At 42.4% G+C, this 25,906-nt stretch overlaps 1 protein-coding gene across 1 annotated transcript in view; it reads left to right on the top strand.

Annotated features, from left to right (window-relative positions):
* Nucleotides 1-20,197, top strand: part of LOC142493877 (cytochrome P450 2K1-like) — a 38,280-nt gene extending 18,083 nt beyond the window's left edge. The window contains exons 4-5 of the mRNA XM_075598570.1: nt 1,285-1,426; nt 18,820-20,197. Of these exons, the coding sequence (XP_075454685.1) occupies nt 1,285-1,426; nt 18,820-19,001 (324 nt within the window). The 3' untranslated portion in view covers nt 19,002-20,197. The remainder of the gene's footprint in view (nt 1-1,284; nt 1,427-18,819) is intronic.
* The last annotated feature ends 5,709 nt before the right edge of the window (nt 20,198-25,906 follow it).

Here is a 25,906-nt window from a genome sequence, read left to right as displayed (position 1 = left end):
CCCTGCTGCCGGCTTTAGCTGAAACCTGCATCTATTCTCGTCCTCTGGCACTTATAAGTTACATACTGTAGGCCTAAGAAATCAACATTTGTACATTTCTGTGACGGCACTCGTCTCAAATCAGAAAGCGGAACCGCAGGGCTTAGGCAGGGATGTAAATAAACCGACCGAGGCCATGGACAGAGTCCTGTAAGAGTAGCCGTGGTCAGTAAGCAGGAAGGCTTCAGGGCTGGCAGCAGAGTTGCAAAGTCCATGAGACAGGCAGAGGTCAGGGCAGACAGAAAACAGTGAGGTCGGGGTCACGGTCCGGGGTCAGAAACAGGGGAATCAAAATAGGCAAAAGGGTAAAGCGCGACTGTAAAGACAAACAAGAGCTGCAAACGTATGAACTTTGCTTGGTGACTCCCATCAGGAACTGGAGCCTTATATTGCAGGCAGAAAGGGCAAGCAGTCTGGAAAACCTGAATTGGCAGCAAAACCCGGCACGAATCGAGCAGATTCCTTGCAATTTCTTTATTTAGTCCTCAAGTACATACTTATACAACAACTGATTTGTACTCTTTGTGTCAGGGTTTTAGTGCGCTGTACATTCTATTTTTATTTATGTAGTGACAACGTGCACTCAGTGCAGTGTTCTCTAGTAAATAATACAGGGGGAAATAATACAAATGAGGATATGTGCATTACATTTAAAAGCAAGGAGTCTCTAACCCAAAACAGTTTATGTACGATGGCAAGCAGAAGCACTGCATGGAAGTGCAACATTTGGAAGGCATGATCAAAAGGGTAAGTACAGTACATACAGTATTATATGCAGTGAGTCATTTAGTCACATTAGAGAACTACTGTATGAAAATGCTTCATTGCTGAGCTTTAATTTAAAATGTGTGTTTTCAGGGTCTCTATCTTCAAATTGTGGTTGAAATTGTCTGGTTAATATACTTTATCTCCAGGCATGTGCGAAGCGAGCCTTCTGGTATTTGGGACATAAAGCATAGTTTACAGGATATTGTTATTTATTAAATAACATCTTTCAAAGTAAAAGAAACTCATCACTTTCTGGGATTTTTATGAACAATGTGATTTTCCATTGACTCCAAGAAATAATTAGTAAAATTATTAAATATTATGTTATTATGTGTAATAGCATTTAAAAAAAATGAATATTATTTTTAGTGTAAATTGTCCTCTATACAGTATAGGATAAGTGAAGGAAGGGAGTGTGAATGTTTCCATTTTTTAAACCATTTATTTAAGCTAATCCACCTTTTTTTTCATTTCCAGGGGACATTTATTATCCCATTGCTCACATCTGTCCTGAACGACAAGACACAATTTGAAGATCCAGAGCAATTCAATCCAAATCATTTCCTTGATTCAGATGGCAATTTCATAAAGAAAGCAGCTTTTATGCCATTTTCTGCAGGTACCTGAGCTTAGTGTGTGAAATAGAATAGTCCTTTATTTTGAAAGAAAATTTATACTTTAGGAGCTTTCCAAAGTAGTGTTTTTTAGTGTGAATATTTTGAATCATTCTGGCATGCAGAGTAATATTGTATTACATTTGATATATAACATTTTCTGGGGCATCTTCTTTAATGCACATTTTTTTGTCGTAAATTATATGAAGATTTGGGGGGGGGGCTTCTTTTATATATATTTTTTTTTTAAATATGTATTTGATGGATGGGGTTTTTTTATGGTGGGGATTGTCTGTGTCAGGGGAAGGAATGAGTGTGAGGATGGGGGATTGAGTGAGAGTAGGCTAATTGATGGCGGGAGTGAGCTGGAGAGAGTGAGGAAAAGAGGGAGTAAGAGTGCGACAAATGGGAGAGAAATACATGTGAGGAGAAAGGGATTGTGTGAGAGTGGAGTAATTGATGGAGGGGGAAGAATTAGAGGAGAGTAGAGAGGGAGGGTGAGGAAGAGAGGGAGTGAGACAGAGGGGAATTAAATACATGGGAAGAGCGGGGAGATAGAGGGGGATTGTGATGTGGGAAATGGGGGGGGGGGGGCTCGCAAGACTGCCAACATGGGGAGGGGGGAGGGAACCAGTCGTAACTCTACAGTAGTCCTGGGCCCCGGGAATCTGTCTGCAGCCCTGACAGTGAGTGAATCTCTCTGAGACTATATGGGTAACCTAGAGGAAGAAGCTCCCAGTGTTTCCAAAGTAATTCTGAGGACTGGTGGAATATATTCTTTTGTTGTATTGTATTGTATGTCTTTATTTATATAGCGCCAAAAGTGTACTCAGCGCTTCACAAAGAATACAGTACAGGGAATTATAAATATACAATAAGTGCAGCAAAATCAGACAATAGGAAAGGAAATCCCTGCCCCGAAGAGCTTACAATCTAAAAGGTTTAGTGAGAAACTTACAGAAACAGCAGGTGAAGGAGTAAGTGCTGTAGATGGCAGTGCTTGGTCACAATGGGTGTTGCAATATCATTTAAAACATTAACTCCCAAATACAGAAGTTGCAAGACTTTGTTTTTGGCATGGGGCAAGCCATGAGACCATGAGTGCCCCAGTGCTAGAGGAATATCGCTGTGGGGTCTTATCAAGAAACATAACGCCCTCCAACCACCCCCACCCCTTCCTCCCCTGCCATGCGAACGTTGCAGCACTATCACCAGAGCCACAGCTTTAAACTTTTTCAGAGACAGTATGTCTCGCTACATCTGTAGTTCATTTATAATTGTTTTATTTATGGTCACATGTATCACAATAATATATAGGTATTAACACTCAATTACAATTATTTAAACCACTATATTAATACTTTAGATTCAAAAGAAAAAAACACAAACAATATTGTTTTTTTATTTTTTTATTTCAACAACTGTATATATAGTCCAGTCATAGTAGTACAGCTCAACCCCATTATAACGCGATCCGTTGCAACGCGAATCCGCTTATAACGCGATGCAAGCGTGGCTCCCAATTTTCTTATTTATGTGTAGCCATCTTACCCCACCCTAAGTGAGATTGGGGTGGGTAGGTGTATCTGACTACTTACAAAAAACGAAAAACCAGGCACTTATCTTGAGTAACAGACCAGAAGTGATTTCAGTATGTAATAATAAAAACAACAATTGTGATCTCTCTCTGGTATTTAGAGACAATCTTTTGATCCCTTCTGCTTCAACCCCAGAATAGGGATAATCCAAAGCCCTTATAGAAACGTGAAAACAGACAGGATATGGGGAGCGAGGAATTAGAATATATACAATCCAATAAAACGTAGACTCTAAACAGCTGAAAAATAGTGATATAACCTATTATGGTGGACAAGGGGCAAGGAATAACAGGATATATATGTATACTCACACGGCCTTGTGTAAGCACAATCAAAAATGGGTATCTTTGAGATATATCCTAGCCCGTCCACAAGCAGGTATGAAGGGATCAATGGAGTATAACAATAAATATATACTCACACGGCCCAGTGTGAGTAAAGATGATGGGTAGTTGCAGACAGGTCACAAAAGATTGTTCGCAAGCAGGGCTATGACCGGAAGAGGCAGTGACGTGAAAGGAAAGCGACCAGCAGACAGGAGAGGTAAACTGCTTGATTACAAGCAACAGAGGAGTGTCTTCCGTCATAGCCCTGCTTGGGAACAATCTTTTGTGACCTGTCTGCAACTACCCTGGACGGGTTAACTTAACCCCAAAGACACCTACCCATCATCTTTACTCACACTGGGCCGTGTGAGTATATATTTATTGTTATACTCCATTGATCCCCTCATACCTGCTTGTGGACGGGCTAGGATATATCTCAAAGATACCCATTTCTGATTGTGCTTACACAAGGCCGTGTAAGTATACATATATATCCTGTTATTCCCTGGCCCTTGTCCACCATATTAGGTTATATCACTATTTTGCAGCTGTTTAGAGTCTACGTTTTATTGGATTGTATATATTCTAATCCCTCGCTCCCCCTATCCTGTCTGTTTTCACGTATCTGACTACTTATCAGACTACTTATCGACGGCGACCTTGACGTGTACTACTGATTCAACCGTCGTCACCGGATATATTCGGCCCAGTCCCTGTCCAAACTCCAAAGGCACCGGATGTGGAGATATATTCTGAATGGACACCGTGATTTTCTCAGGAATGACCGAAGTCCATTCCCTGACTTCTGGCACCATCTTATAGCCTTTTTTGATATCCTCTTCAGAGGTAGTCTCCAGAGAGAAACAAGTGTTGGCTGTATCTCGGCCCCAATATTTGACCACGGCCGCTATGTGTCGAGACAGGGGTAGTTCACCGGTCTCCTGAAGATAGGCGCGAATCTCCGACCGTACGATGTCAGCATTAGTTCCCAATATAATAGGTGCACTCAGTTGTTCTTGGAGCTCGGGGCAGACTAGGGCTTCCACCATCATGGGATGCATCCGATTGGTATTCAATTGGGATATGTCGATCTTTACCGTTATTACTCCGTCGATGGGGTAGTCCTCCTTACTAAGGCCCCACAACTTCAGCTTCTCGGCCGACTGTAAGGGCAGATGGCGGAGGTGTTGGTCATAGAACCCCCGATAGATAATGGTCACATGGGACCCAGTGTCCAGTAAGGCTGAAGCATAGATGTCTTCCACAAGGACTCAAATGAGGGCCGTGGGTTCCACTCGACTGTAGGCGTCTAGGGGAAGACTACAGTATCTTCTCCGAGGGACCCCAATTCTTCGGACTCCTCTGCAGGCAGTGCCGGAAAGGTAGTGAGCATTGGGGTACTTGCACCATGAAGAATTTGGTTCCCGGGAGGAATTTCTTGGGGTGTGGGCAGCTCCTAGCGACATTGCCTGGTTCCCTGCAGTTGAAACAGCGATAGTCTGGTCGAGAGCTTTAACAGCCAGGGGACCTGGTAGAGGACCCAGACATTCCAGAGGTGGGTGCGTCCTTCTCCTTCTTCACCCCCTGTGTAGTGGGCCCCTTGGTCTCATCCTTGCGGGAGTCCTGGGTCTTCTTTGGAGTATGTAACCTAGTGTAAGCCTCATGACTCTTCACTTCATCCAGCAAGTCTTCTAACGAAGGGGCCTCTCCTTTCCTCAGCGTGGTGCTTTACCTGTTTGGCAACCAGGAGGGCTGAGCTTCCACCACTGGGAACCTGGGGTATATACTTATCTTCACAGTGCAGCGCCTCCACCGATAAGTGGTCCCGGAGAGATGGGAGTATTCTCTTACCGGACACAATATACATACGAACCACTCACAGTTGCAATTGAACAAGCTTTACTAATCAATAATAGAAATAGACATATCACATATATATATCAACATGCCCTTCCCACCTCTAAGGCAATAGGGACAGGTTCCCTTTTATTGTGCTGACCACTGACTGTGTAAAGGTATTAGCCGCAGAGTGTCACTTTATTCAGAGTGTGAGTGTGTGGGGATAGCGCTTCCCTGGTGTTGGGGCCCGGTGGTGCACTTTGTGAATAACTTCCTGGACTCGGTCCAGACCAGATCGCAACCGCAACCAGTATTCCACGACGTGGCTCCATATAACAATGCATTTTACAAGATCAAATCGATACTGAACTCCCATTGGAACATCCTGTTGAATGACCCGATTATTGGTAAAAAATTACCAGCTAGAGCACCAGTTGTATTTCAAAAGGCAAGAAACATCAAATCTGTCTTGGCACCAAGTAGATTAAAATATTCAGAGGTTATGCACATGAAGGATATAAATGAAGTTGATGGTAATTTTCTTTGCAGGCGCCCTAGATGTATAACATGTAAACATCTAAAGACATCAAACACTATCTCATCTCATTCCAACAGAACTACACATCTAGTTAAAGGACATACTGTATGAATTGTTTATCCAGCTTTGTAGTCTATGTTATTATGTGCCCTTGTGGTATACAATATATTGGCAGGACGGCACGTCCTTTAAGTATACGATTTTTAGAACATCGTAGGAACATAATACATGGACTATAAACACACAGTTTATCTCGCCACATTCAGTTGAAACATAACAAAGACCCAGCCACATTAGTAGTGATGGGCATAGAAAATATTAAATCCACTCTACAGTATTAAGTGGGGATAGACATAAACGGTTAAATCTAAGAGAAACCTACTGGATTTATGTTCTTAACACACTTAGCCCATTTGGTTTATACGACTGCATTTATATCAGTACTGTAGTTTGATAGGACTATTCTCCCTTGATGATATGATATAGAGGTCTGGGTTGAACATGCTTGACATGTTCCCTCTGTGTCTGTCTCATGGAGTCTCTTTCTCACATATCTGTTTATTAGATAGGTCATTTATTAGAACAGTAATAATATGTATCACTTTATTTTAGGTGCATACACTTTAATATCACTTTAAATAGGAACATATTATCATTGGGCAGAATACATTGATATACATTGGTATACAGGCAGTCCTCGGTTATCCGACACAATGCGTTACTCAAAATGGCGTTGTAAAGCGAAACGTTGTAAAGCGAAACACGTTTTCCCATAGGAACAATGTTTAAATGAACGGTTCCGTTCCTGAATAATGCTAAAATACACAAAATATTTTATGCAGACAATAAGATATGCAGCACACACATAAATTATATAGTGTAAATATATAGTGTAAATATAGTATAATATTATATATATACACACATACACGATGTTGCAAAGCGTCATAAGAGCGTTGGATAAGCCGTTTTGGCGTTGTAAAAATGAACATAGGTATGCATTGCATAGCGTTGGATAAGCCATTCGTTGTAAAGCGAAGCGTTGTAAAACGAGGACTGCCTGTACTCTCTTATTTCACTGTATTCTTTTATTGTACATATATTAGAGATTTAAGATATATAAGAATATATACATTAATATATACATTTTCACAATTTTGAACATTTAAAATGATTTCCTCCATAATTGACAGCGATATATTATATATATTTTTTGCTATATAGTGCATTCTTTTCAGTTTGCGTTATTTGTGATCTCGGATACAAAGCCTCTGTTTGTTTGATGTTTCTTTTCTCTTCTCTTCTCCTTATCTGAAAGATATATCACCATTATTATTTCAGATATACATTAAATTACAAAAATAGTTTCAACATACTATGGGTTAAATATTTACCCTGGGGTATCTATTATTCATTATTAACATAAATAGCAGTATCACAATTTTTGAATACCCTTGTAATACTATCTATCACTCGTACATTCTGTAGCATGATCATGGACATTCCTGATTAATATAAAAAATTATCAACAGATTATTTAGAGTAACGTATGAGTGAGTTTCTTCTAATTTGTTGTCCTTTCAAGTACACATCATATGTATCTTAATCATTTATCCTCCTCTCATTTGGGAGGCTGCTGATCACTGTCAAGTGGCTAGCACCCATCTCAAATTTATGGGAGGATTGAATGATTGGATTGATTATTATAACATTTTTATTTTTTGGTCCTGCTCTTCCATTTCTTTTTAAATTTTAGATTTATTAGTGTGTTTACATTGGTACTTGTGCATTTTTAAAATACACATGTATATACAGTCATGTTGTAGTGATTTATAATGTAAATTAATCCATCTAACACAGGCTCATTTTCACAACTGTTATGAATGGTTACTTACTGCTCAAATAACATATAGCCTGATTTATACGTATGTACTTATTATAGGTGCAAACAAAATATACACACTTATACATGAATTTATACATGGTTTTTTTGTGGTCATAAATATGTATATTTCAAATGTTTCAAATGATTTAATTCTATTTGATAATGTTATTGTTGTATGGGTCTATTGGGACATACAGCCACTAATTAACTGATTGCTTGTATTTATCTATGCAAATATTTAACTAGCCCTGACCTCTGCCGATTGGTGGATTTAAATATAAATACCTATGACGTATATCAGTCATTTATCCCCTGATGAAATCACCCAAGTGTGAAGAAACGCGTAGGGATACTAGTTTTTACTAGTGATGGTCATTGCACCAGACCTGTTCTGTATCTGGGACTTTCATTCAGACTCTGGGACTCTGCGACGCTGCCCCGTGCTGATGCGCTGTTTGCTGGGACTTTGGGACACCACCTCATGGTGATACATCAGCGATTTGGTTCCCTTCGTCCTACCTTCTCCTTTCCTCCTATCCGGAACCACTGTTCACCACAGCTCGTTTCTGGCTGAGAACAGGAGTAGCTGCACACTCTCTGGAGTTCCTGCTGGATGGTAGCTCAGAGGTGCATACAACTTGTGGGAGCAGGACGTGTGAGCGGAGCAGCAGTTTCCAGCATCTGGCAAATGAGTATTACTCATTACATGCTTTAATACTTTTTATGTTTGTGAGTGCGCATTTCTTGGAGTTTTATGGAACATTACATTTTGTATCTTAATATAATACACTAGGATCTGGCGATTTCTTCTCTTTTTGTCTTCTTGATACAGTGGGAGGTCGTTGTTCCTTTCAGAAAGCTGCCTACATCCACATAGAGGGCCACCACCCTTCCATTTTCAATAGGATATTTTAATCATATGGTTTTGTGGACTCTGATACACTTCATCATTTGTGGTTTTAACATAATTTTTAAACTTTCCTTCACTCCCCCAAGCACACTTTTTTTTATTTATTTAAAATTTATTTTTTCTTATACATGCATGTTTATATGTTATATTTGAACAGTTATTGGTAATACTAGTTTATGTTATTGATTTAGTTTTTATTTTATATTTTTATTTTTGGTATAGTGCTAGAGCATCATTTTTTGATATACATTAGGTTCCTTTATATGTATTTTTCTTATATATATACTTTATACATTGATTATACAGTTAGTTGGTAATACATTGCAGACAGATACTTAAAGTGCAGTCTTTTTTGTATATTTTTTTATATATATATATATATACAGTGTTCGACAAATCCATTCACCTACAGGCCTGTGGTGACTGGATTTGACCACGTGGCGACCTCCTCATGGCCGCCCAAGCATGGCGGGATTGGGGATGGGACTAAGTGGCGAGTAGATTTTTGGGTGATTTGTCAACCACTGTATAGATATAGATATAGATAATATATGGCTTATCAATAACCTTGGCAGTATTAGAATTGCATACAGTACACACAATATATGATTAACCTTGTACTGGTGGCTCTGGCCATGCTCCACCCTGGAGTAATGTGCCTCTCCCACCACCGTGTGCACCCCACACCGTGTCCAATGTACTGGACCAGTTCCTTGGTCACTTAACCCCCAGTGTCCTCAAAGAACCCACCCCCAAGGCGGAATCTGTTCCTGCAGGTACCGTGTTGGTGCACTTATAATAATACCTGCCGGTCGCTGATACAGTACTTCGAAATGGATCCGCAGATCCAGCGTCGTCTCTCACGAGTAGTCCCTCACTGTCAAAGAGATCTCTCACGAGTCTTGACTCGGCACTGTAGTCTGATCCCACAATACAGAACACAATGTAGCTCAAGAGAGTGCATTGTCCCTGACTGCTACTATCAATAAGCGAGTCAAATCCCTATATATGGCTGTTCCCTGCAGTACCACAAGCTGGTGGTGACTCAGGGCCTGTACTGGGGCCTAGGGGGAATATCCTGGCCTATGCAGTGGGTCACTGACCCCCTGCACTACGCACCTCTTCTCCCCTTGCTCACCCAGGACACATTGGCTAGCGTGGTCTCCGCTTCAAGCTTCCCTTTCCTGTCTCCAGCTACTCTCAAGCCCTATTGGCTGCCATGCACCCTGTGAACCTGCTGAGGTTCATGGGAATTGTAGTCCCAGCTCAGAGCCTGCACAGGATTTGTCCTGCATCGCATGCTTTTGTCCTGCACCTGCGCAAACCATCTCTAGGGGCTGCTGCAACTATCACGCTACTGCGCATGCGCGGACCGCGCATAACTTGGTGGCGCCCTGAGCCAATACCTCCGGGAGTCCCTGGCTATGTGGCCGCCCCGGCAGCTCCCACTAGCACCAGGGTAAGAAGGGGTGGTACTGGAGGACCTGGCTACATCCTCCCCCTGGTTTAATCCAACAACCCCGCTTGGGAACGTATACCAATGTCACACACATTTACACAATAAAAATGCATATATAGGAATACAATTTATCACTTGTATACCCTACATGAGATTATACATTTCATTGAACATTCCAATCACAGATCTCACTCTACTGTGAGCCCACTGCTGAGCCTCATAATGGGGTGCCCCGAATTGATCATAAGTCATTCTCATGAGAGGTTGACCAACTCGTTGACTTCTGCGGAGCTGTTCTTCAGTCCCTCCCTCTGGAGAGTAACTGACCTTACTTTGTAACTCAGTCTCTTCCTTTGAGGGGCTCAATGGTTCAACACTGTCTCTTTGAGGCACAAAGCATGGGCTCTGTGGATCTAAGGGCTGACTCCCTGAAGTCACCTTATATAACTTTTGACCATAGGGCCCTTTACCTAGCTCCTTCGGGAGATGCCACTGCGGTCGGAAGGGCCCTTTGAGAGATTCCCTCCATAGAGTCGTCAGAGGTGGTATTATTTACAGTCTCTGGACTACAGTTGAGTTTGGCCCCCTATCTAGAGAAGCAGCTACTTTTTCTGGTTCTTCATCTCCTACTTGGGGTATAGGGAGTAGATGATTCCTATGCAATACCTTTGCCCGACCTTCTGGAGTCTTTGATATGGTAAACCGGGAGGCCAGGCATCTGTGACTCCACCTCATATACTCCATCTCTCCAACGGTCAGCCAGTTTATGCTTTACGGGAACGCCAAGATTGCGAAGAAGGACAGCATGCCCCGGCCGAATTTCCTTATGGCGCACTTTATGATTGTAGCGTCTCTTTTTACTCGCGTTTAATTGAGCTGAGGCTTTCTCTGCCAATTTATAGGCCTGCTGCAAACTGTCCTGTAGCCTTTGCACATACTGGAAATGCATCCTATTGGATACCCCATCGGTAGATATCTGCAAACGTACATCTACTGGTAGCCGAGCTTCCTGTCCAAACATCAGAAAATAAGGTGTATACCCAGTGGATTCATGACGGGTACAATTATAAGCGTGCACCAAGGACTCCACGTGCTTACTCCACTCCGTCTTCTGGGAGTCTTTCAGAGTACCAAACATATCAAGCAGTGTTCGGTTGAACCGTTCAGGCATAGCGTCCCCTTCTGGATAATAAGGTGTCGTCCGGGACTTGGTGATATTCAGCTACTTAAGCAATTCTCGTATGAGATTACTTTCAAAGTCCCGGCCTTTATCCGAATGCAATCTATTTGGCAGACCATAATGAATGAAATACTTCTCCTATAAGACTTTTGTTACAGTGACAGCTCATTGGTCTTTAGTAGGGAAGGCTTGGGCATATCGAGTGTAGTGATCAGTGATTACCAATACATTTCCGATACCTCGAGTGTCAGATTCAATACAGAGAAAGTCCATGCACACCAGATCGATGGGTCCTGAGCTTCTCAGATGAGCCATAGGTGCAGCCCGTGTGGGTAGTGTTTTTCATTGTATACAGCGAGTACACCGCCTACAGTGCAATTCCACCGACTCCCTCATCTTGGGCCAGAAGAATCGATCACGTAGTAGGCCAAAGGTTTAATTGATCCCAAGATGACCGTGATCATCGTGCAATGCTCGAAGGACCATTGATTGTAGAATCTTAGGTAGGAATAACTGTCGTCTATCAGGGTGGTTGTGATACGTCACTACCCGATACAGTAGACAGTTATCGAGTTCAAACTTGTTAATTTCCTTCATTAACAGAGCTACCATTTCTTTTGGGACCTGTTTAAACAGCAATGGATTATTTTGCTGGAGAGCTTGACGGACTATTCCGGCCACTGTGTCGTGTATTTGATATTGTACCAAATCTTTCCAGGCGATAATTTTATCCAAAAAAGAAGAAAAAAAGGCGCAATGGTTAAGCAAAGGAATTGTTATTTATATGGTAATGCAAAAAAGGAAAATAAAAATCACACAGTACAAATGAAACAATGAATGAATGAGTGAACTGTAATTAAAATCAAAAGTTGTGTCTGCTTTTTAAAGGACTGTTGCCGATGTGCCAGATGTAGTGGTGTAGTCTGTAACAAATCTTCCGATTGAGCCTGTGGTCTTTAAGAGGATAAAAGATAGATCTCAGCTTGCCGAATGGATGCCGGGTCATTACTGCTTCTCAGCTGGGGAGCGTCTCCTGGGGTGTTTACCTCAGTCAGCTTGCTCCCTTGCTTACACGCTGCTTACTCCTGCAGGTGGCTAGAGCTGGCTGTCTCCTCTCAGGGCTCACGGGGAATTACATCAGTTCTCGTTCAGTAGCTTTCAGGAAATATTGATGGAAGGCCCTTATTCATCACATGCTTGGACAGAAACTAGTAGGACCCAGAGAGATTTACTAGAGCATTCAAATTAACACAAAGAGCAATCGTGCCAAAATTTGGGACAATGTGGACCTGGAGTGGAGGTGTTAGTTAAGCCTCCCCCCACTTCACCCCCTCTTCCCCCCCTCCCCCCCCCCAGCACCCTCACATTTTTTGTGTTTACATGTGAGTACAACTACTTGTACTAAATGTGTTCTGGATATAGTGCATTGGATTCTGACATTTGTACCGTATTATATGGATGGAACATTGTATAATTGCTGATTGAAAATAAAAGATTTAAGTTACAAAAAAAGAGAAGAGGTGTCTAAGAGGGGATATGATAACTATATGCAAATATATTTGGGGACAGTACAAGGAACTTTCAAAATATTCAACCCAAGGACAGTACAAAGGAGTCGGGTTCATCCGTTAAGGTTGGAAGAAAGGAGATTTAACAAGCAACAAAGAAAGTGTTCTTTACAGTAAGGGCAGTTAAAATGTGGAATAAATCACCTATGGAGACTGTGATGGCAGATACAATAGTTTTGTTCAAAAAAAGGTTGGACTCCCAGATTAATTCACATGGATCAAGTAGGGTTTATCGGAGGCAGACAGGCGGCAGACAACACCAGGAGGATAATAGATTTGATTGATTTGGCCAAAAAGAAAAACATCCAATCCCTGGTGTTAAGTCTGGACGCAGAGAAAGCCTTCGATAGGATAGACTGGCCTTATTTAGAAGAGACTTCGAGTGTATTTAGTTTTGAAGGACGCCTGCTAAAAGCCATTTTAGCACTGTACGAGGGCCCAATGGCAAAGGTGAGACATCAGAGCTTCCCCTCAGAACAATTTAATATTCGTAGCGGAACTAGACAGTGTTGTCCCCTGTTCCCGTTGCTGTTCGCCCTCTGAACAGAGCCCCTGGCGGCGCACATCAGGCGCAGTCCAGATACTGTATAGCAAGAATACCAACAGGTGATCAGCCACATAAAGTGACGATATACGCGGACAACGTGATTTTAACACTGTCCAAACCTTTCTCATATTGCTCAATATTTTCGGGATCCTGGGAAAATTCAAACAAATTTTGGGATTTAAAATCAATCAGACCAAATCAGAAGCCCTCAATTTAAATCTGCCCAAAGAGGTGGAGAAATTGATAGACATAAACTTTAATTTTAAATGGCAAGCCTCCGCTATCAAATATTTAGGGGTGTACATCACAAGGGACTACAAAACATTGTATCAAGCAAATTACCCTAGATTAATTAAGATATTGGGGGAGGATCTCAGGACATGGATGAAAGGTGGCATCTCCTGGATTGGGAGATTACATAGCGTGAAAATGAATATCCTCCCAAGGATGTTATATCTGTTCCAGAGTCTACTTATACCTTTAGTGAATACGGACATCCTCTCCCTACAGTCACAAATTATGAAATTTATCTGGAACAAGAAAGCCCTAGAATTGCAAAAGGTATCTTGAAGAGGCCTACAACGAAAGGGGGATTAGCGGTACCTTGCTTGTTAATTTATTATAAAGCGGCTCAATTAGGTCAAATTATCCAGTGGCACACAGACCCGAAATTACGGAGATGGGTCGAGCTGAAGAAAAATTGCTGTGCACCAGTAGAGCTGCAAAAACTGATTTGGCTACCCAAGAACAGTGTCAACAGAATGGAATTGCCGCTCCAGGCCATGGTCAATTCCTTGAAGATATGGGAGTCCACTAAAAATAGGTGTAAACTCACTTCAAAACATTCCCTAATGAATCCAATAATCGGTAATCCAGATTTCGCTCCATGGCTGAATAGAAATAATTTGTTAATTTGGATACAATCGGGTATTACACGATTGAAAGATCTGGAGGGGAGAAAATGTATAAAAACATTTGAACAAATTAAGTTCTCAAAGGATATACCAAACAAGGAATTCTTTAGATACCTCCAGATCCGAGATTTCTATAACAAATCACCAATCAGACCAGCACGAACAAATTTTGAGCAGCTGTGTTCCAGAGGAACGGACACAAGGGGACTTACATCAAGAATGTACAGGGAAGTGATCTGTCCTGAGACACCTAATGACATAAAACTGAGCTACGTGAGACACTGGGAGACAGACTTAGGGGAGACATTAGAAGACGAGGAATGGGATGGGATCCTGCAGGCAGCAGCCAAAAGTTCGATCTGTACCATATTAAAGGAGAACGCATATAAAGTCCTAATGCGATGGTATTACACCCCAATTAAACTAGCTAAATTTGTCAAAGGATACTCCCCACTTTGCCCAAAGCAATGCGGGGAGAGAGCAGATTTGCGACATATGCTGTGGTCCTGTGCAAAAGTGGTCACGATTTGGGAACAAATTAGAGAATGGTTACAAAGGATACTAAATTTGGAGATCCCCCTGGACCCATGGGTGTTCCTATTGGGCAGACGGATCCCGGGTCTGTCAAATGCATCGCATAAATTAATCGCGCATTTCGCAATAGCCACAACATGCGAGATCGCAGCATTGTGGAAACAGGATGAATTACCAGTAATCCCCAAAATCAGAAATCGGATTTGGCACGTCTGTCAGATGGAACAATTGACAAGTATGGTCAAGGACACTGGCATACATTTTCTAAAAGTCTGGACGTGCTACACGTAAAGAAAAACCCGCACAGCTAGAGTTAAACCACGGTGAGGTGCTGACTGGATGTAGACGTAATTGTATACAGAAGAAAAAGGAACCCAGTCTTCAAGCACTCTGTCACAACAAAATGTATAATTGTAATGTTAAAATACTTTATTAATAACAATGAATAAAAAAAAGGGTATTAAAATAAGATTAAATAGTGTGATTCAACAGCACGTGACTGTATCATTGGTAACCCACCTATGGCTAGGTGGGTAGATAGTGAGTAAGGAGATCCCTAATAGATACTCGGGATCTATCGCTATAATTTTAGCTACAGTAGCGACATCTTTTATTGAAGCAAATGCCGGCGGCATGCCGGGATCTACCCCAGCTGCCGCCAGTAAAAAACGCGCACCGCCGCGTTTCCCCCACGCACCCCCCCTCCACTTCGCGCGCAATTACCCCCCCTTCCGGACCCCGAACCCGGCTTCTGCTCTGTCCCTCTGCTTCCCCGCACCCCCGCTTACCTTAATTTGATCTCCAGGGGTGTCGGGGAAGCCTGGGGAAGCCGGGGAAGCCGGGCGCGCATGTGACTGTGACGTCACAGTGTGCCGCCACGCGCCGCGGCTACCCGCTTCCCAGACGCATGCAGCCGGCGGCTTTTGCTCGAATAAGAGCTGCCGCTGCTGTACCTAAAGATATAGGGAAGGAGCCGTAGAGAGCCCACTAGAAAGGTTGTCTCAATGTGGATGTATCAGGGCGTATAATATAACGCACTAAATTGACAAACTTAAAAAAGTGTGTACATTAGCACACTTTGGCATGGTATGCGGTAGATAAGACCTGTATATTATCTACCCGTGAATAATGGTGTCAAGGCAAGGTATCAAATCTTAAAGGGAGACCCCAGACTGATTCACTTGCCAGGTCTGAGGTAGTGACCTGTATAGCCCACACTTCAGGAGATAAGTGCAGACTGGTTTGAGAGATACTCAGGTAAGGTGTGAGATTAATGGCATGATTAAGGCATAGGGTAGAGCCACTTGAACACCTGTACTGCAGATGGTGTCTCGAGGACATGCCTGACTTTAAAGTGAGCTGCTCAATGGCCCCTCAGGGCAGGAGGATCTCGCAATAGGATAATACAAGCACAATCCAAAATAATAAACACAGAGGGAAGCTGCTTGTATAATAGCGTGGATCAATATCCATACAAGGCTAAATTCAAATGAAAAGCTTCCCGCGTGTGCAGTAGGTAGGTGGCCGAAACAGCATGTACCTGTTGGTTACAGAATCAAGTGCAGTTGCCGCCATAGATAGATAGATACCACTGATACATTCCCTGATAGAAGTGAGGGTGTGCCTATATTGGTATTTGCCACTTTTTGAAACACTCCTATATGTTTTTAAACATTTTGCACATGGTGTTTCTTTACAAGACACCATCTGCAGTACAGGTGTTCAAGTGGCTCTACCCTATGCCTTAATCATGCCATTAATCTCACACCTTACCTGAGTATCTGTCATACCAGTCTGCACTTATCTCCTGAAGTGTGGGCTATATATGTCACTACCTCAGACCTGGCAAGTGAATCAGTCTGGGGTCTCCCTTTAAGAATTGATACCTTGCCTTGACAGTATTATTGAGGTTATCTAGCTACTATTACACCATTATTCATGGGTAGATAATATACAGGTCTTACCTACCGCATACTATGCCAAAGTGTGCTAATGTACACACTTTTTTAAGTTTGTCAATTTAGTGCGTTATATTATACGCCCTGATACATCCACATTGAGACAACCTTTCTAGTGGGATCTCTACGGCTCCTTCCCTATATCTTTAGGTAGCTAAAATTATAGCGATAGATCCCGAGTATCTACTGCACCGACACACTTTATTCGAGCAAATACCCAGTATGTACCTGGCAGAAACCTGGAATACGCCGCTCCTCACCTCTGACAAGCCCCGTTGTGTTTGCCTTCCCAGCCTGGGTTCATGCCTGGCTGACGGGCGGCTGATCTGTTAAATGATAATGATTAGGATTTAATAGGCTGCAATGCTTCGCGTGTCTACCAGATGGCATAAATTCATGAATTGTAATGCAGTATATATATATATACTGTGCAGTATTGCAGCCAGCGGGAATAAAATGCTTCAATCCCAGCTTAGAAAATACCTCAATGCACTCGGGCAGAAAACAGTCACAAACCTCAATACACCCGGGTATACCCGAATTCGTGGGACTAGCCAAGCTCGAATAAAGTGTGTCGCCAGTGTATTAGGGATCTCCTTACTCACTATCTACCCACCTAGCCATAGGTGGGTTACCAATGATACAGTCACGTGCTGTTGAATCACACTATTTAATCTTATTTTAATACCCTTTTTTTTATTCATTGTTATTAATAAAGTATTTTAACATTACAATTATACATTTTGTTGTGACAGAGTGCTTGAAGACTGGGTTCCTTTTTCTTCTGTATACATAAAAGTCTGGACGCCATGGCTGACGCAGACAGATATCCCCGGGGTAGATGTCTCTGCAATATTACAATGATAGTTTCGAGTGTGTTCTCCTTTGATAATGCAGGATCCGTGACCAAATAGAGACGGACAGGTAGGTCCCACGAGACAGTCACCCCAGATAGGGTTGTAGATAGGAAGAAGGGAATAAGGTGAAGAGTACTATGAGAAACGGAAGAAACACCAGGAACCTCAGAAGAACTCGCAAACGAGAACGCCACATCTACTGCTGCCCTCCCATACACCCTCCCTTCCTCCCTCCCTCCAACCCCCTTCCCCCCCCTGTTCATTGTCCGGTATGTCTAGTTCATTTTGTTTGTTGTTCGTTGTTCGTACGTAGCCCCCAGTTGATGTCATGTAGGTGTTTAGTGTTGTTGGAAAGTGAAATGGTTAAAATTTGACACAGAACAATGGTTTGTGGCATAATGTATGCATGTTAAAAACCAATAAAATCAAAGTTGAAAAAAAAAAAAAAGGTTGGACATCTTTTTAGAAAGGAAAGGTAAACAGGGATATACCAAATAAGTAAACATGAGAATGATGTTGATCGAGGGAGTAATCCGATGGCCAATTCTTGGTGTCAAGAAGGACTTATGTGTGTGCATCAAGGACTAGAACCCCCCCCCCCCCCCCCCCCCCCCTCCAACCCACCCCCTACATCCCTTAGTGATGAGATATGAGATATCATTGGATGATATTTCACTGAGGTTTTTTGTTTGCCTTCCTCTGGATCAATATACACTAAGTATAGATATAGGATAACGTATCTGTTGTCTAAATTTAGCATAGGTTGGACTTGATGGATTTTTTCAACCTCATTGTAACAGGGTAAATAAAAGCCACCAGTTATATGCCTGGAAAACCTATGTCTAGTCTGTAGTGCAGCACTGACTAGGTTAACTTCAGCTGGGAACCTCAGGACAATTAGTTGGATCCAAGCTGCCTAATCAAGGTGTGTTAAAACCCAGGCTTTAGACACATGGAGCCTGGCTGTTGAGGAGAGAGGAGTAAGCTGCTAAAGAGATTACTGAAACAAGGTCTGAGTAGCATAGTAGTTGAATTGTGAACTGTCTGTCCCCTGCATAGAAAAAGGGTAGCTACCTTATATATATACTGTCTGCTAAAGAGAAACTGTTTTGTTTGATTTGCTGAAGAAAAAGCCATTTTCTTTTGTTTGCTGATGAAAAGCTGGAAGAGTTAAACACATACTGTATCAAGCTCTCATTCTTATTTACCATAATGACTGCCTAATACGTTTAAAATGCATTGCTTTATTGGATTAATAAGCACTGCTGTGTGTTTTGTTTTGCAGGTCCTAGAGTTTGTGCTGGGGAGACTCTTGCAAGAATGGAGGTTTTCATCGTTTTCACAACTCTGCTGCAGAAATTCACATTCCGCCCACCGTCTGGTGTCACTGATGTGAATATAAACGCAGAAATTGGACTTTCAACCACACCATTACCACATATGATCTGCGCCATACCCCGTTTTTAGGAGACAAAAATGGGGTAGATCATCAAGTCTGTTAAATACTTACCAATACGTTTACTTCAGTTAATATATCGCTAAGTGCTAACAGGGATTTTCAAAGCTCGATAACAATATGTTAAGAGCTCTTTTCAGTCATAATGAGCCCCTCCCTGCATTATTATAATGGACGTTCGAGCTAATGATCTTCAAAAGAGGTGTTCCCTACAACAAAGAATATCCTCAGAGCTCTGTTACAGTTAACACAGGGATTTAATGTAAGGTAATTGCAAAAGGTTGTGTTACTTACATCCAGACCCTGAAATACTGTTGAGGCCAACTTCATTGCTGAATTTGCCCATCTTGTCCTGCGGCTGTTTTCGGGCTGGCGCCGAACTTGGCCGCGCGCCGCCCATCTTCCCCGCTTCTTCCCCTCCCCCTTCCCTTCTCCTCGCGACCCCCTGGCTGTTCCGCTCCGCTCCATGCGCTGGATTTCTCGCATACCCCCTTACCTTCAGCCTCTTTCGGGGATGCCTGGCGTCTTCGGGATGCCTGGCGCATCTGACCGGCGCCCGGCTGTCACGCGGCACGCTGCGTAAAAAAAAAATAGCCACGTCTGCCCCCACATCGTGGTGGCGGCCGCTGAAGACTCAGCTCGGCCACCACTGTAGGTATTTTACAGGGTCTGGATAAGTAAGACTACTGTTAAGTATGATTTAACTATCATATTGTTATTTACCAGCTTCTTTTCCTCCCCTCTCTTCTTTTTTTTTTTTTTTACTTTAAATAACTTTTTAGTTACTTGATAGACGTAACCCCAATCTGTGGGTAAGACCTGTTTACCACCATATTATTTGAAGCTATTGAAAAGAAGTGGTAACTTGACATGTCCTTAGGCGTATGCTAATGTGATAACTAACAACCATTGTTTCTGTATGTACAGTATTTAGCTTTGAGGATAGCCTTTAAACCCAGGGAAATTAATAGACGTTACCTATTTAGATAACGTCAAGTTAGTGGCCCAGATTTAATGAACTTCTGTGTATATACCCAAATGAACACATAAACAAAAACGATATAACTATTTAAGAATGTCAAACTATTTCTTTATTTCTGAGTGCATTAATAAACTGGAATGACCAAATAATATTTATCTACTATTAATCAAGTACTGATCATGGTGTGTTTTGCTGTGATTTAAAAATAAAAAATGATGAACTATATCTATATTTGATTATTTCTTGTTATAATACAGTATGGTACTACAAAACACTGAGGGTTATTTATCAAGGCCAATCCTACCCTAAAATTGACAGTAGGAGGTATTTTGAATATGTACAAATGTAATGAGCATTTTTTCCTAATTTTACCTTCATAATATTAGCAGGGAGTGGTTATACAAATCAATAAGAAGAGTTTCTATTACATTTTACATCTGGGTCATCAAATGTCTGCTTTTATTCCATGTGAAAAAAACACCACCAGGTATATTGGGGTTTAAATATCTATTGCTAACAGATATGTGACAAGAAAAAAATGAAGCAAAGTTGGGTGAGCATTTGTACATCTTCAAGAAGCCATGGTCATAGACCCCAATGAGATTATTTTTTTTATACTGTACCATGTAAATAATAGCTGAGTAATACATTATAAATAGCTTCAAATGTTTTGTTTAATTCTTACTCTTTCATTAAATATATTATTGTACATAGATTAATATCAACTGTTGGATATCTGTGGTCTGTAACAAGTGGACACTGTAGCTTACAACACAGCTTACAATTATTAGTTGTAGCAGCATGAAGCACAGCAACTTGCTGTAGACTGATACTGACTAACTGCATACTGTACATACAAACATTCCTGATTTGAACAGGAGATTAGTCCATATTGGTTTTTATCAAAACTAAAAGGGCTGAAGGATCCAGTTCAAATCACCCACTGCTCTCACTTTCAAACTTAATATTTTAACAAGAAAAAATATGGGAATTAATGTGCAGTTCATGCTGCCGTTTAAAAAAAAAATCCCATTCAATATGTGCATCATTACAATCTCACACTGAAAAGTGATTAGCTAAGCTGCAGATCGAACTGTTCTCCTGTAATCAATTGCCTGCTCTGGGCAATTTAATTAAGTTCTTGCACAGCATTTCGGGCCATGTAGTCCTGGAATATGATTGACTGGGCAGTTACAAGAAACAATTTGTTCACTGCTAAAGTTTCCTATGTTAGAAACATTACAAATGTCTTTAAAACATTTTTTTTTAAATGCTACAGAACTGATTTATTTTTTTTAAAAAACCACACAAATGTAGGGAATTGCTTGTACTGCTACTTTAAACCTGGGACCTTAGAGGGGCGTGCCTGGGAGTCACGATGCAGCCAAACAAAGACAAATAAAAAAGTCTTGTGTCTTGTACTGTAGCTCCAGTTAGAACCACATAATCTGGACTCATCCAGCTGCTAAATGCTATAATGTGCTTATTAAAGGTCTGATACCTTCGCTGGGAGACACACCCCATTCTGCAGGTAATATCTTGGAGGAACCTCACAGAACCAGGCAGTGTTAGTCATGTAAACAAGGCCTGCCAGGTACTCACATGGGGTCTGCTGGTGAATGGAGGCTGCTGTGATGCGGTGCTTCGACTTTGGGTTCATAAGGAGGGTTATTCATGTGAGGAAAGAGGCAGGGCTGCAGGACTTTAAGCAATACATGTACAACCTACACAGGCCCCACCAAGACTTACAAATAGGTGAAAGTGCCTGACCGAGCAGTCGTGATGTGGGTCCATCTGGCTGGTGCTCAGTTGCAGAGAACGGGGTAAGGCTCTCCATTACCATGTTTCTACCCCTTAACACTCCAGCATATAACTAGAGCATGAGGTCTGAGCAGGGCCAGGAGAGGGCTCTTCAGGGTGCTAAAACTTTGAACACTGCATCAAATCAGTGCCAAGTCAGTATCTAGCTACGTAGGTAGAGCTGCTCTCAATCACCATTGTGCAAGAAAGTGTTGCCCCTTTACTATTCTTAAGTTTTTAAGTAACTGAAGCTCTTAAACTTCTATTTCTTCTCTCAACAAAAATACATTCACTGGACCACTGCTTATACAGGAGGTGCCAGCAAAGACTTCATCCCTCCCAAAAAAGAAATCGCCCACACTGATCACAAAAGTTATTGTATCATATGATGAAAGGGTGAAACTGGGGTCTTAACAGGCTGGATGGCCATCTCTTATGATAATCAACTGGTTACATTAATAATACAAGTGCAAACCTTACCCCACAGGAGATTGTCCATCATCATGCCACACAAAAATAGAAAAAAAATGCTCACTCAGAATTTCTTATGGAGGTATCTCGCATGCAGGGGGTTTCAGAGCTGAAATTAATGGGTTCAGCTCCTTGCTTCAAACCTGTAATAATAAATAAATAAATATATATATATATATATATATATATATATATATATATATATATATATATATATAAGAGTGTGTGAACAGTGCCTATAGGGTAAATCACGGGTGCCACCCCAGTCCAAGCCATAATGAATGCAAGATTGTGAGTTTGAATTTGTCCGTTCGATTTTATTAAAAATGTTCACTTTGGTATCACACGAGGATACGAGGATCAGGCGCTTATCATAAATATATATATATTATAACTGTATGCTCATTTGCATGTCTTAGGCAGTCTCAACCACGCCTTTCACCATTATCACCCAGCACACAGCACTTCCACTACAGCAAGGGATTCTGGGAAATGACATGCAAATGCTACTTTTTGCTTCAAAACCATTTTAAACATGGTTCCCTATAGGCTTAAACTTGCTGCATGGTCACTGCTTAAAGCACAGCCAGGGTTAAGATGCATTGCCAGTAAAGCCACCCATACATTTAAAAAAAAATATATATATATATATATATATATATATATAATATATATATATATATATATATGTAACCCTTGTTCCCCCCCCCCCCCCCAGACACAGATGCTATCTCTAGGGTGTGTGAGGGCTGGCTACACGTGTATGAGTGGTGCATACCTGCCGGTAACAGGAGGGCCTGAGCTTCCCGCGATGTTGTGGGGGAGACAGGACCAGGCTTCTGGGGTAGTTGCCTCATTCTTTTAGTGGTGGTGCAGCACCTCCATCCTCTATACCTTCCCAGGGTATGGGGTAGGACCCGTATAGAAGAAGTGACCCCTGGTCCCAGGGTGGATGCTCCAGAATCACACAACAGTCTCTCTTAAGATCAGCAGTGTCTCTCTTTATTGTACATAGCAGCCTTGCAGCAGACAGACGCAACAACAAAAGCAGTAGTAGCAGCACACCGCAGTAATCCCAAGGTACACAGCCTTTCACCCCTCCTCTCCTTTCCTCCATATGGTACTCCACAGGATGGTCTATGCGAGGCCTCAATACCCCAGTGCCCACCTCAGAGGGTCCCCTCTGGGCGGGGGTAGATCATCCCCCATCACCCCCTCATCAGGGTGAGGGGCATTGGCTCCACCGGAGCTCTGCTCACTCGCTGACTATCATATGCCAGAGTCCTCTTAGTATCTCTCCTGCTCCCAGGAGAGAGCTCGACCTATTCCTCTCTCTTCCAACTCCCAGGACACACTTTCAGAAGTAGACTAACTGTCACTTACAGGAATGGGTTGCTAAATAGTCTCAGCCCCACCCCCATGATGTCAGCAGGACCTCCCCTCTGTCTCATGCCTTCCACAGTCAGGGGCCTGCATCTATCACTCAGGGCAGGGCTTGAAGTGGGGAAAACCCATGATTACTACTGGTGCCTGCCCTTAACAGGACTTACCACAGAAGGAGGAAGATATGTATAGCATGTGCTGTTTACAGGGGGCTACACTCTCCCTCTGGTGGAATCCAATGGTCCCTACTTGGACCTAGCTCTAGCAGCACCATCCTGCGGCAAACAACCTTGGAAACAAACACACGTCATGCAGTTGGATAGACATAACATATGCTCTATGAGGTACTAATAACACACGGTTACTCTCAACATGGAGAACCTAGTAATAATGGCTCGGATCCGGATTCCTGCCATTGTGATCCGTAACGGTCACAAAGAAGGATTGGACCGACCCATGCTCCGGTCGATAGATTATGCTGTGCATGTATATACAACGTCCTATGCTCCATATCCTAACCAACTCGCTTATACGGTCCTCGTTATGATACCCAGCTTTACCAAACTTGGTCCGAAGGTACTCCTGCACGGCTTCTCGGAGCCAACTGTCTCTGCTCTCCTCTATTTCCCTCATGATGGGCATAGGCATATAGGGGTATTCATATCCATGTGACTGCCTATACCTAGCCACTATGGCGCTGTCGGCTCGGCTCAACTTAGTGAGCTTACGGTGACCCACCCTGCTTGGCAGTACCCAAAACTCTGGTTCTACAAGAGCAACCTCATCGTACAATATACTGGGGCCTTTGGGCTGAATGAGTTTCTGTTCTATCTCCCGATACCTATGATCTATCTCATCCTCTACCTCCTGGGGAGTAAAAGCACCTGCCGCCCACCAATGATCCACTATGTTGTTCTTAATGAGCAGGAACCGCGTACGGTCCATACCTGTGTGGTACCCAGTGAACAGGGGTGCCCACCATTTATCACGATGCTCGTACTCTGTGGAATGACTAGTGTGCTCTACCTCTGACTCCGCTTGTGATGAGACACCGGACGTCCCCGCCTCTGTAGAGCGCGAGCAATCTCTCCTCCTTTTGGCATTTATGTACCTGGTAGGGTTCATCTTGGAAACCCCCGTACTGACTGACCCAGCCTCTGCTGGAGTGTGGGAATGTCACAGTAGCTTGTGACAGGCTGTAATTTACACCAAAACTATATATAAATATATATATACCTGGGTTTGAACTGGGACGAGACTTGGATATAACAAATTGTATTTATTCCTTAGGATAGGTGAACACAACAGATATGTACAAATAACAGCAAAATATAGACACTTACTTAAAGATTAGGACAGAAGGCCATCAGGATACAGACTGGCCACTTCTCCCATATTTCAGTTGACATCACAGCAATACATGCAGGACAAATGCATGAAGACATTTGCATGAAGAACATTTGCATGAAGAACATGAAGAACAATGGGTAAAAGGTGGTTCTGACTTATATATCATTTTAAACCCCTCTTTCCCAGATACGGCGCCGTGCCGTCTAGCAAAAGTCCCTTTGAAGCTTTTGAAGCTCATTTTGGACTTCAAGCTTGTGGTAGCCCCCCCATCAATAAACCCTTTGAAGCAGGGAGGACATTTGTCATGTTCACTCCTGCAGGAAACCTTGGTGTGTAAGTGTGAGTTACCACGTTTACAGAAAACATCCTCTTCCCTGCTCATTATCATAACAGGGGGGGTTGCAGTCTTTCAGAACTCAACCAAAATGTCATATTTACTGCAAATCATTGCCTAACTCCCGTTCCGTAATACATACAAGCAGGTGAGATATATTAATACATTCCGTCACACCTGACGCTCGCAGAGAGACCAAACATTACAGGGTAATATGAAAATTAATAGAGATATTAATATCTGGCATTTCTTAGCGGTTAAATACACAGTGTTTAGACTCAAAAAGATATGCTAAATCCCACGGATACAAATATGTAATTCTTATCATTTTCAGCCAAGGACATCTCATAATATTCTTATATTTAGAAGGACACCCATTCAGATATCCTGCTTGGGATTTACCGCCCTGGCACCATCAATAAAACCTTTTGAAGCAGGCTCAGGTGGATGACCGCTGCTCTCCGCCGCTGTTGCTGATGCAGCCCGTCCAGGTTCTCCAGGAGACGTCCCGAGGAGGGTTGTCGCCCCGGCTGGGCGGGAGCCATCAGAGGATGCCGCTAACTGGGTCATCTTTTCCGCAGCTCGTGAGCGTTGGC

The sequence above is a fragment of the Ascaphus truei genome, chromosome 4 (assembly GCF_040206685.1).
Source record: "Ascaphus truei isolate aAscTru1 chromosome 4, aAscTru1.hap1, whole genome shotgun sequence".
Lineage (NCBI taxonomy): Eukaryota > Metazoa > Chordata > Amphibia > Anura > Ascaphidae > Ascaphus > Ascaphus truei.
This window is presented reverse-complemented; position numbering and strand designations above follow the sequence as displayed.